This window comes from Notolepis coatsorum (assembly GCF_963971535.1).
Source record: "Notolepis coatsorum genome assembly, chromosome: 14".
NCBI classification, from domain to species: Eukaryota; Metazoa; Chordata; class Actinopteri; order Aulopiformes; family Paralepididae; genus Notolepis; species Notolepis coatsorum.
Genome location: NC_140178.1, coordinates 59,986,517 through 60,003,153, shown reverse-complemented (window position 1 = coordinate 60,003,153; position 16,637 = coordinate 59,986,517). Strand labels below are relative to the sequence as shown.

At 39.5% G+C, this 16,637-nt stretch overlaps 1 protein-coding gene across 4 annotated transcripts in view; it reads left to right on the top strand.

Annotated features, from left to right (window-relative positions):
* scaf1 (SR-related CTD-associated factor 1) overlaps positions 1 to 16,637 on the top strand; it is a 47,498-nt gene that overhangs the window by 13,059 nt on the left and 17,802 nt on the right. For 3 of the 4 annotated variants that reach the window (XM_084329679.1, XM_084329678.1, XM_084329681.1), the window contains one exon: positions 16,058 to 16,158. The exons of the other annotated variant lie outside the window; for it this stretch is intronic. In XM_084329679.1, coding sequence (XP_084185805.1) covers positions 16,058 to 16,158 — 101 coding nt within the window. The remainder of the gene's footprint in view (positions 1 to 16,057; positions 16,159 to 16,637) is intronic. 4 annotated transcript variants of the gene reach the window in all.

The following is a 16,637-nucleotide window of genomic DNA, read 5'->3' as shown; positions in this document are numbered from 1 at the left end:
TGATGAATGAATGAATGAATGAATGAATGAATGAATGAATGAATTTTTATTCACACACACACACACGATACATTTTACATGCGAGTATCCTCATGTGATAACATGTCGCAAATTGTGTGCATGTGCCAGGTCTCCCAAGAAGCTATTTAAAGCTTTTGGAGGGAGCCTGAACACAGATACAAACAGAATATGAACAACAAAACAATAACAAAATAAACAAAACAAAACAAACAAACAAAAACAAAACAAAGAACTACAACGTGGGTAGGTTTATACACCTACCTACTAACTGACTAACAGAGATACATAATACAGACAATTTTATTCCTAAGTTATAATTTTAATTAGAGATATGATTTGAGCAGTTCCTCTTTCAATGATTTTTTAAAGGTTTTAAAGGTATTAGTCATTTTTAGATTTTCATCAAGCTTGTTCCAGATCTGTGGACCCCTGCATGCTATGCTTAGGCTAGCACAATTTAGCCTTCTCCTCTTGCCAGATATAAGATGCTTGTTTCTTGTGTTGTGGATGTGCAGTGGTTGGCAGACTGGGATAAGCTCAGACAGTCTGTGATTCATGTTGTTGACAACTTGATACATAATTGATGCGTTTTGATGAATGTTAAATTCAGCGAGCCTCAGGAGCAGGGCTGTACGTTAACTTTTTTTGCACATAGCACTGGTGCTACAGAGGTTGATAGTTTTGTAGCACAGGCCAAAATCTTGTAGCACAAGTATAAAACTTGTTATATTTGTAACAGTCACAAATGTGCCTATTGTATTTGTGTTATTTAGTTGCAGTGCCATGTTTGGCTGTCATTTAGTATATCGCCATGTGTTATTATTACTATGATACTCATATGCTATTTTCAATTAATATCATAAACAACATAAGGAATATTAGCATAATTTTGAGTGGACTGAAGGAATGAGTCAGCGTTAATAGTTTTAAATGCAAATAATTTATTGAAACATAGAAGTGGGGTCGGTTGGGACACACACACACACACACACACAATGGGGGACCCTGATGTAAACAAGACAAACGTCTTTCTCAGGTCTGCATCCCCTTAACAATTGTGTGTATTGAGCCATACTGTACTGTACCCATTCTGCAATCTGTTAAATAAAGTTCTCATTCATTCATTCACACACACTGTTTCAACTCACCACCCCCGCATCATATTGTAGTCTAGTCTGTCTTCAAACTTCCACTCCTCTCGAAACTTGTTTATTTGAATATCAACATTATCTGTCCATCCTCAGTTTACTATAATATACTCCTGTCCTGACTAGTGACTTCATCATCTTTCCAAACGCACGCACGCACACACACACAGGGAAGGGGAGAGAGTGCCCCCCCATTTCCCTTTCCACACTGTGTCTGCTGGCTCTGCCTGTGATCAGGATTAGCTTGTTAGCTTGCTAACGTTGTAGTGATTGTAATGGTACATAAACGTTAATTTCGGGCGATGTGCGCATAAAGGAATGGCGACGGTGCAAAGCATGTAGATGCATTTGACCCGTTGCGAGAAGAAAAAAACACCACGGACTTATTTCGGGACGTGTAGGCGCACTGCTGTGTTAACGCAGCAACCGACCAACGCGCTGCTCTGCTTGCAGAAGGCGCACGGATAGGGCGGATATGACTCGTCGAGTTGTCACAAGAGTTTTTTCAAAATAAGATTATCATATGCACCTGAACGTTGCTAGCTTTCGGAGCCTAGCTGGAGCTGCGCGTGGGCAGAAATGAGACCCGCTACAGGATTTTCAAAATAAGAGTATATGAACCGAATCCCTATCGCACCAGTGCTACTGAAGTAAATCCATCCATCGCACAGACCGCTGTTGCTGTAGCACGTGCGAGATATATGTCGCACTGTACAGGCCTGCTCAGGAGACCAAAGCGATGGAAAAGAGGCTTTGAGGGCGCTCGATACCCGGACCATGACAGCACTCGTAGTACCCTCTTTTGTAGGCTTTCTAGTTTTTTGAGATGGCTGGGGTATGTGTTGCACCATATGACGTTACAGTAATTAATGAGGGGTTCAAACAGGGTTTTGTATAAAGTGAGAAGGGCAGGCAAGGGAAGAAAATGACGTATTTTGCAGAATAAGCCAACATATTTGGACAGTTTTGTTTGTAGGTATTTTATGTGGCATTTGAAGTTGAGTGACTCATCGATGATGACCCCCAGGAATTTTGTGGACGCCACTCTTGACAGCTCCTTTTCATTTATTTTTATGCACATGTGATGTGTGTGCATCCGATTTGAGTGGAAGACAATAAAGTTTGTTTTGCTGAGATTTAGTGATAACTTGTTGCATTTGAACCAGGTGTCCACTTTTTGTAGTTCTGTATTGAGTAGATCTTGTAGCTTGAGTGGATTTTTATGTGACAGAAACAAATTAGTGTCATCAGCTAATATAACTTTGTGCAGAAGTACAGATGAGTTGACAAAGTCATTTATATAGAGAATAAATAGTAAAGGCCCTAGAATTGACCCCTGGGGGACCCCATATTTGATGTCCATTTTTATTGATTTGTGATTTTTTATATCGACGTACTGTTGCCTACCATGTAAATAGCTACTGAACCAGTTGAGAGCCAGACCCCTTATGCCATAATGGTGTAGTTTCCCTAGTAGAATGGTGAAGTCAATGGTGTCAAAAGCCTTTGATAGATCCAGGAAAACGCCCACCCCACAATCACCCTGATCAATGGCATCATGTATTTTTTCTATTAGGTCTAATATTGCCATGTTTGTAGTTCTTTTTTTCCTGAAGCCGTATTGTGAATTGGTGAGTATATCTAGCTTGGTGGTGTATTCGCTTAATCTATTGTACACAACTCTCTCATAGACTTTGGATAGAGCTGGTAATACGGATATTGGACGGTAATTATTAATACTATTTTTGTCACCTGATTTATATATGGGTATTATTCTTCCAATTTTGATGTTTTTTGGCACCACACCATGTAGTAAGGACAAATTAATACAGTGAGCGAGTGGTCTGACTATAATATTGGCTATGGCTATTAGGATTTTGCTGCATATTCCATCAGCACCGGCTGTGCGAGTGTCCTTCATCTTCATGATAATGTTGAATAGTTCATCATGGTCAGTTGGTTTCATGAAAAAAGAGTTAATATAGTTACCTGATAAATACTGTTTAAAAGACACCCCCCCGGGATGGCTAATTTTATTCGCCAGGTCTTCACCAATGGATGCAAAGTAGGTATTGAATTTATCAGAGAGATCCTGCTGTGACATGTTTGCAGGGTCAGGGAGCACTGATGCTTTTTTGTCCCTGTTTAGTACTTTATTTAGAACTGACCATGTCCTTTTTGAATCACCCTGTGATGCTATTATCTGATCAGTATAATGATCACGTTTGCTTTTCCTTATTAGATGAGTGAGTTTATTTCTATATAGATTGTATTTGTTTCTATTATTTATACTAGGCTTCTTAAGATAATGTTTGTAGAGTTTATTTTTGTGTTTAATGGATGTTAAACACATCCATTAAACTTAAACTTGATATCACAGTGTACAAGTCAGCCTTTTATTTATCCCATAACACGGGTTGTGTCTTCTTGGTTAGACAGCGCGTCCGTGAACAATCTCTCGTGAAGTTTCTCATAGTTCGCTCGGGTCAGTCCATTATTTCACATCCCATGGGTTTCATTACCATATATGGATAATCATGCACAAGCATTGGCGGTAGAACAAAGAGGTATTTATCAACACGGAGGAGCGTAGGACTGTACGCACGGTTGATAAATCCCAATATTTCTATGCGTACACATATTCTGAAAATAGAACACTTTCTAAGAATTGTTGATAAATGAGGGCCCTGATATTCTATATTAATATTTCAAATTGTATGCGTCTGGATGACAAAATTCAGTACTGTATGTACAAAAAAATTCATGTCTGATCAATGTTAGTATGGTGTTATTCACCGTCAAAGATGGAAAAAAGAAATTATAATAATTGATATTCTCCTTTGGTTCATTACAATTTACTCAAGCATAACAGACACAATATTTCTGACACTGGGAATACATTCCCTGAGGTCAATAGTTTTAGGCGAATCTTCTGAAAAATAAGGCTAGGGTAGGGCTGGGCGATTAATCGATTTTTCGATTAATTCGAATGAATGATCTAGGACGATTTTGAAACATTTATCGATTTTCAAAAAAATATATATATTTTTTTAGATTACTTTTTATTTTACAAAAACTGATGTTTGCTGAAAGTTAGATTTGCACTTTATTAATCCCAATAGGGCAATTCATTCTTGTTTGATGATCAAGAGGCACGTTGTATTTGTTTTAAGTGAAGTTTGGTGGAAAAGCAATTATTGCACTATTAATCCCAATAGGGACATTCATATTTGTTTGATTTAAGAGTAACCTTTTATATATATATATATATATATCATATTATTATTATTTTTTTTTAAGTGAAGATTGATGAGGTTAGGTTTGCACTTCAATCCCAATAGGGAAATTCATCTTGGTTTGATGATTTTTTTGTGTCAAATAAAAAAGGTTAAAAATCGATTTGAAATCTGATTTAAAAAAATAATAATAATCAGATTATTTTTAGGCCATATCGCCCAGCCCTAGGCTAGGGCTTATATAAAATACCGTAATTCCTCTAATAGTGACCCGGGCTTGTATTTGTTTCAACTGTAGCGGGTACCAGGCTTTTATTAGGAGGAGGCATGTATAAGATAATATATAATGTATCGCAACTAGGGCTGACCTTCGAAGCTTTTTTTGGGCGTCGAAGCTTCTGGGCCCAAGATTCGATTTTAATTCGAAGCTTCGACAATAATTATAAAAAATTTAAAGATTTAATTTTTTTTTAATGTATTTGTATCTTATGTTGTGGGACTTGTACAGCACTTTGGTCAACTTTGTTGTTTTTAAATAAAGTGGATTGGATTAATTAATTAAATTAATAATGAGTCAGGAGCTGCGTTGCCTGGGCGGCTGCTCTCCGTTACACAGCTAACGACATTACATTACATAATTATGTTGCAACCTTCGTCTATAAAGCAAACAATTATATAAATATTTATATGTAGTTAATAGAGACAAAGACAGAATTCAACTTAATTAAGCACGTTTTATTAAGACATGTTTGTATATGGGTTGGGACACTGCTGCTGACTGGGTGTCTTATCAAACGCAGGTAAAACTAAAAATACTATAGAGAATGGTCAAAGTAATGCCTGCCCTCAAGTAGCTGGTAGACCCATTCTCTCTCGATGAACAATAACACAACATCAAATACACCCACAACACACACATCCACACGCACACACTCACTTTAAATAAACAACTGTAACACCCACTTTAGACACTAACACACACTTTATATTTATTGGCATCAATCCCATGCACCTCATTGCACCTCACCACCACAAGGTGGCACCACAAGCTAAGCTATACCTCACCATTCTACACTACTGTATAGTAGCTGACTGTATAGACTGTACAGAAGTATAGACTACATATACTGTATATATGTATATTGAACATTTTTGTTGTTTACACTTGTTTACGTACCTGACTTTCTATTTTATACTTATTATCAGTGTTAATTTTGGCAGCTATTTTCAGCTCCTTTTTCGTTTTCATCATATGTCAGAATGTTAAATCACTGTCTGATTTAAATTGCGTATTTATTTTTTAACCTAGTGGAATCTGAGTCGGCGGCACAAGTAATACACAGGAAGGGTGCACTGTCGATCTGTGAATGGAGAAATAACTTAATAAGACAGTCACATTATCTCTTGCCTTGCTCACCTGGCAGCGATTTATTTGAACGATAAATATTAAATAACACTCCGTAACAGCAGCCAGTAACAGTGTCAACAACACTAACTATTTAACTAACAGGATACTGTCTGTGTTGTAAACAAACACACAGTACAGTAGTAGTTGAGTAGATAATAGTAGTGTGTATAGTACACACAGTAGCAATCTGATTGCAATCTGCTTGCATAAAAACATATAAAATGATAAAATCACATTTTGAGGTTGGTGTAAAGTGCCACATGGTGATGGAAGAGGTCTGGTTAGGGGTTAGATTTAGAGGTGGTCTAGGTTTGGTTAGGGGTTAGAGTTAGAGATGGTCTAGGTCTGGTTATGGCCCCTATTAACCAGACCTAGACCACCTCTGACTCTAACCCCTAACCAGACCTAGACCACCTCTCTGACTCTAACCCCTAACCAGGATACTGTCTGTGTTGTAAACAAACACACAGTACAGTAGTAGTTGAGTAGATAATAGTAGTGTGTATAGTACACACAGTAGCAATCTGATTGCAATCTGGTTGCATAAAAACATATAAAATCATAAATCACATTTTGAGGTTTGTGCCACATGGTGATGGAAGAGGCCTGGTTAGATTTAGAGGTGGTCTAGGTTTGGTTAGGGGTTAGAGTTAGAGATGGTCTAGGTCTGGTTATGGCCCCTATTAACCAGACCTAGACCACCTCTGACTCTAACCTAGGGCTGGGCGATATGGCCTCTAAATGATATCACGATACACGATATATATCACGATATTTTGACATTTCCTCGAAAGCACTTAAAAATGCTTGATTTAACCCTTTGATGCATACAGTCACGCCAATATGATGACTATAATAAGTAAAGTCCCTGCAACATATGTTTGCATTATTAAACCATGAAGATGTTTTAAAAAATAATTTAATGAAAATGTACTAAGAGTAGTCTACTGACACACTAATAATTTTTTTTATTTACATCTAAGACTATATAAAAACTCTTGAGTGCCTAAGACTTTTGCACAGTACTGCGTTTTCTATCCACTTTAGCCAAACACACACACACACACACACACACACACACACACACACACACACACACACACACACACACACACACACACACACACACACACACACACACACACACACACACACACATATATATATATATTAGAGGTGGGCATAGATAAATTTTTTTAATCTATCTGCGATCCTGGATTTAATCTAGATTAAAATGGCCCAAAAAAAAAGGAAAAAAAAACCTGCCGAAGGCATTCAAAATATGTGTGTTCTACCCAAATAATGACCAGAAGTAAGTCCTTACTTTTTCTTTCCTCCTTATGTTTCTCAGGCCAGGTGGCCCATTACACCATGAGCCCATCTCCCGTTTCCAAAATGCATTACAGACTGTTTGAAAAAGCTGTTTTGCTATGATAATTGGTAATGAAATATCAAAATAATGTTCAATAAGATGTACTTGTGTTTAATAAGTTGTTTTATTCAGAAGTTAACACAAATAAATAATATTACCAGTACAGTACAGTATCTAGCACACTCTCAGGAGCAAAACAGAAAGAATCATTTCAAACTTGAACTATGTGACATGGCTTGAATCAACTGCTCCAGTGGAGTTGCTCAGTGGCCAATGGTGTCAACTGTGGTTGTACTGGGCAGCTCCCAGGTGTGAATGTGAAGCAGGGCGTTCCTGAAAAAGAGCATCTGTGCTCAGCGAACCTACCCTGGGTAAATAAAGGTACATTTTTATTTTTTATTTTTTTTTAGATTAATGCGTTAATTATATTATCGCGCGATACTAGTATAGCGTTAACGCAGCACGTTAACGCCGTTAACGGCCCAGCTCTAATATATATATATATACACTGAGAAAATAATAATCGCACACAAAGGGATAATGGCTTATAGCAGACTTAATGATTTTAGAATATTTCAGATAATGAAATTAAATGTTTATCATCAACTATCCAGTTAGTATTTATACTGTAACGTTTGGCTACTTTAAATCATTGAATGTAGAGAGAACGCGCGAGAGAGCCAGCCCCCCCGGGTTTTGTAGGTTTGCGTTTTGAGCGTATAAGCTGCCATAGGTGATGATGTCGCACTCGAATGTCAACACAGGAAGTTGAACACACAGTGATGGGAACTGGATGCCAGATATGAAGAAACGAATAACCAATAAATATGAAGTTATGTGTGAACTTCTGCCTTATCAATATTACCCCACCCCCTTTCCTCACGAATGGAACTAGTGTCGTGGAGTCCGCTTTGAGCGTTTCCAGGGTTAGCTAACGCTAGTTAGCTTAGCCTAGTTATGTGGGATAACTTAGTTAGCAGCTAACGTTAGCCCATTGCTTGTGTCAATTAAATTGCATGTCATTAAAGGTCCGTGCTGGTCTGTGTCTAATGAAATTACAATTGCATGTAATTTAAGGTCCGCGCTGGTCTGTGTCTATAATGAAATGAGAGGAAAGCTCTGCGCTAAAGCAAGTCTCATCTCAGCCGAGACGTGACAACATATACTCTATGTTCACGATATAGTAATTTACTACATCTCATGTAGAACAAGCCACGATACATCGAGTATACTCGATATATCGCCCAGCCCTACTCTAACCCCTAACCAGACCTAAACCACCTCTCTGACTCTAACCCCTAACCAGACCTAGACCGTCCACCTCTCTAACTCTAACCCCTAACCAGACCCCAGGAGTATATGTTCAGCCTTATTATCTTCTGGAAATATCAAGCACTGATTGCAATGAAGGATGCAGTGAGACCCTTTTTGGACCATATGTCTAAACCTAAGGTTACTTTGCGTGCCATGGACAAGCTGTGCCTGCATTTCTCTTGTTGTTCCACAATCCACATACACTTTGTCCACCAGGTTGGATACTTTAGTCTTTTTTGGCACTCTGAACCTTTTATCAAATGTTCGCAACATCATTATGAAATCCTCATCTTCCACTGTACGTGCAGGGAGTGCTGAACCTTTAGAGGTGGTCTAGGTCTGGTTAGGGGTTAGAATTAGAGGTGGTCTGGTTATGGCCCCTATTAACCAGACCTAGACCACCTCTGACTCTAACCCCTAACCAGACCTAGACCACCTAGGCTCTGACTCTAACCCCTAAGTTAGGTTTGGTGATTGTCATTGGTCAGTGTTGGGCTGCTGCTGGCAGCGGTTTATTCTATAACAGGATACTGTAAACTAAACACAGTAGTACACACTGATTGCAATCTACTTGCATAAAAACATATAAAATCCCATTCTCTGTGGTCAGTGTTAATGTGCCACATGGAAGAGGTCTGGTTAGAGGTGGTCTAGGTCTGGTTAGGGTAACTTGGGGGTTAGTTAGCGGTGGTCTAGGTCTGGTTAGGGGTTAGAGTTAGAGGTGGTCTAGGTCTGGTTATGGCCTCTATTAACCAGACTTAGGCTTTGGCTGTAGTGTCTTGGGTTTCTTCACATCTGCAATCTAGGACAGGAATAAATAAAGTCAGAACAGATGCAACTTCTGAAAAGTATAACTCTTCCACTATAGGTCAGAGGTTACGTAGTAGTACATCTCTGGACTAAAAAGGACTGTATATTCTACGGTGACCATATTGTGATTTCCAAAAAAGAGGACACTGCCCAGTGCCCACAGCCTCAAGATACTTAAAGGCCAACTTGCAGGTTGTATTTTTGTTCAATAAACAATGTGACTAGGCCAACGCTGACTTTCATGAAGAGGGAAGAAAAAATTATCGAAATTGACCCAGTTTTAGCGTTTTTATCAAACATTTTGTTGACCAAACCACAACCTCCACGCACATATTTTAATCCATGTTTCATAGCGTGCGTGTGTCATCTTAATGATGACATCACACCAGGTGCAGGGCAGCAGGGGCTCTGAGAGTCACAGCAGGTAGTGGCAGGAAGCAGAGAGCCTTGCTACTACTAGCCGAGGATCTAGTCTCTGTTTCACCTAACACTATTGCTCCGTGATCATAGCCATTCATCTCTAAAGCTAACCACTATTTGTAAAAGCCACAACCACGTTACCATATTTGTAATAATGTAAATCATTGTGTTGTTGTACATATTGTGTATATAACGTTAGTAGCTAAGTTAGCTAGCTTGGTAGCCAGCATTCTCGAAACTCCTAACATGGCCCGATTTAAAATGGTTCTCTCCTCTTTGTATACCTTTGTCCTCACAAGTATTCTGCCAGGGAACTTATGGACACGACAATAGTAGTAGTTATAAGGTGTTTGAGCTTGTAACGTTAATGTTAGTTAGCTAATAGCTATCGTGGTAGCCCAGGGTGGCTACGTGGCATAGTGGGCAAGGCGCTCGCCACGAATGCGGAGACGCTGGCCTCGCCTGTTCGAGCCCAGCGCTCCACATTGCTTTCAGTTTAGCTGGTCGTCCGTACTAATACACATTGGCCGTATTAGGGGGTGGGAAACTGATGGGTGGGGATCGGGCGTTGTGGACAGCGACTCCTACAGGTCGGTTGGTGCGCCTGCGCAGTAGAATCAGGAAGTGTCGGGGGCAGTGTGAGCCTCCCATGCGTTACTCCTCGCCACTGAGAGATCGAGCTGCGCAGGTGAAAAGATGCGACTGCTGTTACCTCAAGTACCGGAGGGGACTTGTGCTATGTATGACTTAGTCCACATTGCAGCCGGCTTGTGGGAGGCAAGAAACAACGTTCGTGACAGGGGAGGGTTGAATTGGATGATACGAAATTGGGATGGGAGAAAACTATAGAAAATGGGAGAAAAAAAGTGGATAAAAAAAAAAGCTATCGTGGTAGCCCCTTTCGTGACTGTGATGCACCGAGTGCTATCCGAGGGGGCTACTATTGTGCTATCAACATGCCGCGACATGTAGCTTGCTAGCCGGCATGATGCGTGTGCAGTGCTTTGCCCCACAGGTCTGAGAAGAGGACCTGCACATTTTACTCGTTCCCAAAACTCTTTTACATGCACGACAGTAGACATAATGCTAACGTTAGCGGGGTAACGTTAGCCAGAGCCATATAGCCAGCTTGATACTATGACCCGGGGATAAGGCGACAGCCCACAGACCAGTAGCGCTGCTGTACTGAACAACAGGCTGCCTAGTGGTACATGTAGTTCTTTTTTTACGACATTAAAAACCTTATAACTACCTTGTTTCAACCAGTTGTAGCTGGTCCATCAAAGTCTCCGACGATTAAACCCATTTGTGTCTTGTAAGGCGTGCATTTGGATCAAGGAAATAGCTTTCTGCACTCGTCAAACTCCATTGTAGTGGATCAGAAGTAGGGAAAGTTACCTGGAGTGACGTCACGGCCCTGCTAGCGTCTGATAAGCTTTTAGATTTGCTCCATGCATGTTATTCGTGCGTGGACCAACATGCGTGGACCTTTTTAACCCTTTCTGAGTGGCATTTCCGGCGTCGAATGGAAAAAAATAAATAATGAAATTAGATGCCAATGATGTAAACTACCCATAATTGAAGAGTAGGGTTTAGCCTGCAAGTTGGCCTTTAAAGTTGACTCAAAGATGCCTTATAATTTTAATATATTTAAAGTATGCCTCCTCTGTAACTATGGATATAAAATAATCATTTATATATGAAAAGTATATCTCTATAACCAAAGTTACTCAACATGCTTTATTTTGCCTAGTCATCTGACAAATCTCAAGACAATAACTTAAAATCAACCTATAAATAACAATAGCTCTTTTCTTTCAAGCCTTACTAAATATGAATTCATGTTCTAAATCAGTGGTTCTCAACCTGTGGTACGCGTACCACTAGTGGTACTTACTTGGTGGTACTGCTGGTGGCCAGGCCAGTGTTTCTAGTTGCGGCGGCACGATAGTTAGATAACCTATGTGTGGAACATAGGGCTGGGCTATATGGCCAAAAACGTTATCGCAATAAAATTATTTTCATATAACTCGATATCGATAATTATCGTTGATATAATGTCTGTCAAGTTTAAGTAACTTCTTATGCCCGGCGGCGAATGTCCGGCGGCGAATGTCCCGAGAGTCGAGTTGATGTCGTCATCAGTCCGCGCACGTTAGCAGTTAGCCGACAAGCGGAGTATCTCATGACAATGTACTAAATATGACCCTAAAACACTCTCTTCCGCCCAATACATTGCAACGACGTCCACTGTATACCCCACATTACTATAAACGTGGCCTCAGAATTCACGCCACACACATACTCGGCACGTAAATATATAAAATAGCGCCGTGCAAGCTAATTATCATAGCCAGCCTGTTGTTTCTAAGCGGAGTATTCCATGACAATGTACTAAATATGACCCTAAAACACTCTCTTCCGCCCAATACATTGCAACGACGTCCACTGTATACCCCACACTACTATAAACGTGGCCTCAGAATTCACGCCACACACCCACTCGGCACGTAAATATATAAAATAGCACCGTGCAAGCTAAATAGCCTAGCCAGCCTTGTTGTTGAGTCCTACCTCCGGGTCTCCTTCCGGGTCTTCTTCCGCTGTCGGCCATCTCCTTCACTGATTGGTTGTTAGTGTGTGTGCTCATATCCAAGCTTGGAAAATCGATATATCGAAACTTTGCGACCACGTTTCATGTTTATTTCGAGGAAATAATTTATCGCGATAGTTATCGTTTTATCACCCAGCCCTAGTGGAACAACCAGGAGATCACTGTGACGGAGAGTAATGCAGTCATAAATCTTTTATTCAACTTCAGCCCTGATCATAACCATTTCTATTTTTAGATTTTTTCTAATGTCAGATAAAAAATGAAATATGAAAAGAGTTGTTGTTAAATCTGACATCTGACATCCAAATCTGTGTTGTTGCTAATCATTGACACATGCCTAGCCTGTAATAATCCCCCCAGAAAATTTACTTTGCATTTGATATATTGAAAATATTTAACTTTTTGTGTTTTTTTTAACTAATTTGTGATGCCATCACACAAACTGGCATTTAAAGGGTTACAATTCGAAAATGTATTTAATGTGTTTTTTATTTTTATTTTACAATAATTTGTGATGCCCATCACAAACACTGGCATTTAAAGGGTAAAGTTTCAAAGATTCCTGCACCAGAATGCAGGAAATTAAGTCTTTGTAACAAAATGGATTGTGATGAAGGGCATTTGTTTTTACTGTAGGCTCCTCCCGTTTTGCCAGTACTGTGGTACGACTGATAGCGTGTGGTTTAGGAAGAGCGAGTTTTTCACAAATCCAGCGCTCCCTTTCTCATGCCTGGCTGTGACGTAGTCACGTAACATTCAGAAGCAGCACAGATAGTAAACAAAGATGGCGTCATCTGACTTTTTCAGATGGAAAACAGTTCGCTTGCTATTTTTTTTTTTTTTTTTTTTTTGATCTTTTTCCCCCTCCATTTTCCTCCGATTTTCTCCCATCCCAATGTTAGTCGTATGCCAATTCCCAGTCCCTTCCTGGTCGCTGCGCACTTACTTAGTAACGCTCATGTCATGATAAATCTGGTTAGGTAAAAACTACAGGAATATACATAAAAAAATAATTATAATACAATAAATATATATATATAGTATTGGTATCGACCGTGAGGAGCAGAAAGTTATCTATCGGGGTAAAAAAAATCAATATCGTGCACCCCTAATTTTAACGTCGGTCATATGGTGGTACTTGGAGAGCCAGCTACGTTGTCAGGTGGTACTTGGTGTAAAAAGGTTGAGAACCACTGTAAATAATACCTATTTCTGTATAAAAAAAAATGCACATTTAAAAAATATAGCTTCATATCTTTTCAATGTAATGTAAATTATAACAGTAACCTCACAAAGATACGAATTAATAAAGTAACTTAAAATGTAATATATGTGTTAATACTTAATGCCACACAACGTTACGTATGCCTTTGTTAATCATAACGTTGATGCAGTATGTATGGCATAGTGTTGGCTGTAACGGACATTGAGAATAACAGCAACACTACTGCAGTAACTGCACACATTGAAATTGCGATTCTAATCGATTCTAACATTTGAAATGAATCATTCCAGCAAAGTAGGCTTCTATTATTCGAATTACTTGTTTTAATCAGTGTTGTGCTAGTTACTGAAAAATAGTAACAGTTACTTTACTAGTTACTTCATTTCAAAGTAACTTCGTTACTGTACTAGTTACTTACACCCAAAAGTAATGAGTTACTGTGAAAAGTAACTATTTAGTTATTTAAAAAAAAAAATTGCTCAAGTCCCATGCCCCATATACTCAAAATCGGTTGATCAACTTGACAGTTTCCATTCACATCACCGAACTCTGCTAAGCAATGTGGTCTAGAGCGTTTCATTATATATTCCCTCCCCGCCGTATGTATATTTCTCTCCCACCCACCCCCTCCTAATGTACAGTCCCCTCCCCATCATATGTATATACTCTGTCAGGATCTAGGGGTAACAGTACTGTATATTTGAATACCGCTTATGTCACAAATGTATCAGTACTAAATACCTATATGTCCCTATGCCATAAATGTCATGTATGTTGTGTATGTCATAAATGACTATGAATTGAAAATGGGGGACCCTGATGGAAACAAGACAAACGTCTTTCTCAGGTCTGCATCCCCTTAACAATTGTATGTATTGAGCCGTACTGTATTGTACCCATTCTGCAATCTGTTAAATAAAGTTTTCATTCATTCATTCATTCATTCATAACCATCTTGCAACGTTGTTTAAGATATCAATCAAAGCATTGCAACGTTAGAATAGTTAGGATATCAATTGTGCATGAAAGGACTATATTTATATTGTTTGATTAGTATTATGAGATTCCCTGGCAGATTTCGTACAGTCAAAATCCGTTGATCTTGAGTTTCAGTGAACACATTGCACTCACCAGTCTGCGGTGGTCGAGATGTAACGTTAGTCCAGTTGACTCCAGCAGCCCTTCAAACATGTTCTTTATCTCGTTTCCATGTTGTATATTGATTATCTCTCCAAGTAGTTGCTAAATGGTTTGTTAGTTCGTTATTACTGCGTTCTTATTATGTAGATTCATAGCGAGCGTCCTCTTGTTGTTTACTATAGAGAGCGTCTATTTCTTTCCGTAGCCTCATTTCTGGTTTGCGCATTTCTGATTGGCCAGTGGCCACTGACTGACGCTGTCTGGTCAGAGAACGTCAGAGAACGTCAGTCAGTGGCCAATCAGAAATGCGCAAACCAGAAATGAGGCTACGGAAAGAAATAGACGCTCTCTACAGTAACCGAAACAAACACAGGCGAAATCAGGACGCTCACTATGAATCTACATACAAAGAACGCAGTAACGAACTAACAAACCATTTAGTAACGGTAACAGCGTTACTGAATTTAAAAAGTAATGCGTTAGAGTACTATTTACGGCAAAAAGTAACTTCGTTACTGTAACGCGTTACTTTGTAACGCGTTAGTCCCAACACTGGTTTTAATGGGTATCATAGTAGTAAGTCCTACTGTAGAACATGACATATTAGCTTGACATCTGATTTATTAATGCCAATACTGGACGACAAGCGCAATTGGCACTTGAAAAGTGTAAATGATTGATTAGTCTGTAGCAGTTCACGATGGACCGTTTAGCTCAACAGGTTAGTGTGCTGCCTGTCGATCATATGGTCCCAGGTTCAAATCTCTCGGTTAAATATATATATATATATATATATATATATATTTTGTAACGTTAATTCATTTATCCACTCTGGTTGGATGGTGTATTGTACTTGTGCTTGTATTGTACTTGTGCTGTATAATGACAATACATTTGAATTGGATCTCGTCTTGAGATCGCTACCTGTTGAGTGGATCACAACCATATGAACACGACAGGTCGGCATTGCACGGTTTGCACCATGCTGATCCACTCAACAGGTAGCGATCTCACGACGAGATCCAATTCAAATGTATTGTCATTATACAGCACAAGTACAATACACCATCCAACCAGAGTGTGTGCTTTTGTGTGTGCGCTCGCTAAGCCATTATTTTAACACTCCCGTTGATGACGGACATGGTGGAATGTTGGTTCTGCTTAAATGGGTGTAAACGCGGGCTGGTTCACCAGAGAGCACCAAGGTTCAGAGGCTCCAGAACGGAGCTGGAGCTTGAACCGGAGCCCTGGCGGTGTGAAAGGGGTATAAGTGAAAATAGCAGGATCACAAACTCATGCCTTCAACAAACTCATGCCTTCAACTTTGGAATTGTTCTGTTTTTTTATAGCCCCGTCTTTGAGGTGGAACTCACGGCGGAGGTTACACTTGAGGGGTCCGTCGTTGGTATTTTGTCCTCTGTCGTCCCACGGCTTGTCAACAGGAAGACAGGTAATCCCTTCCTTTTCTGAGTTTAGCAACGTGCTAACTGCTATCTGAGAGTCTTCTGTTTAATTTACATGGCAAGATTCAGCAGAGGGACACAGGCTGTTGATTTAGCAAAGAGTAGGTTATTGGTCCACTACAATGATCCATGTCCAAACTAGCACTATAGCTACAGGGCTGTACGCTAAGCTTTTTCACTAGGGGCACACTTGCCCCTAAATGAGAAATTTAGGGGCACAGAATATATTTTAGGGGCACATTTTTAAATAACAATTTTACCATTATAGTGCAAAAAAATATGTTCCTGCCTCATTACTGTGGTCCTTTTATTTAACATTTAAGTGCGTTTGTTTTCAGGTTTGTATCTTTTATAATGAACCAACTGAGTGTGTAAATCACTAATAGAACAAAAACAACAAACTGTGTGTGCGTGCGCTTGTAGTGCTCCTTGAATGAGATCACCACAACACACACACACACCATTG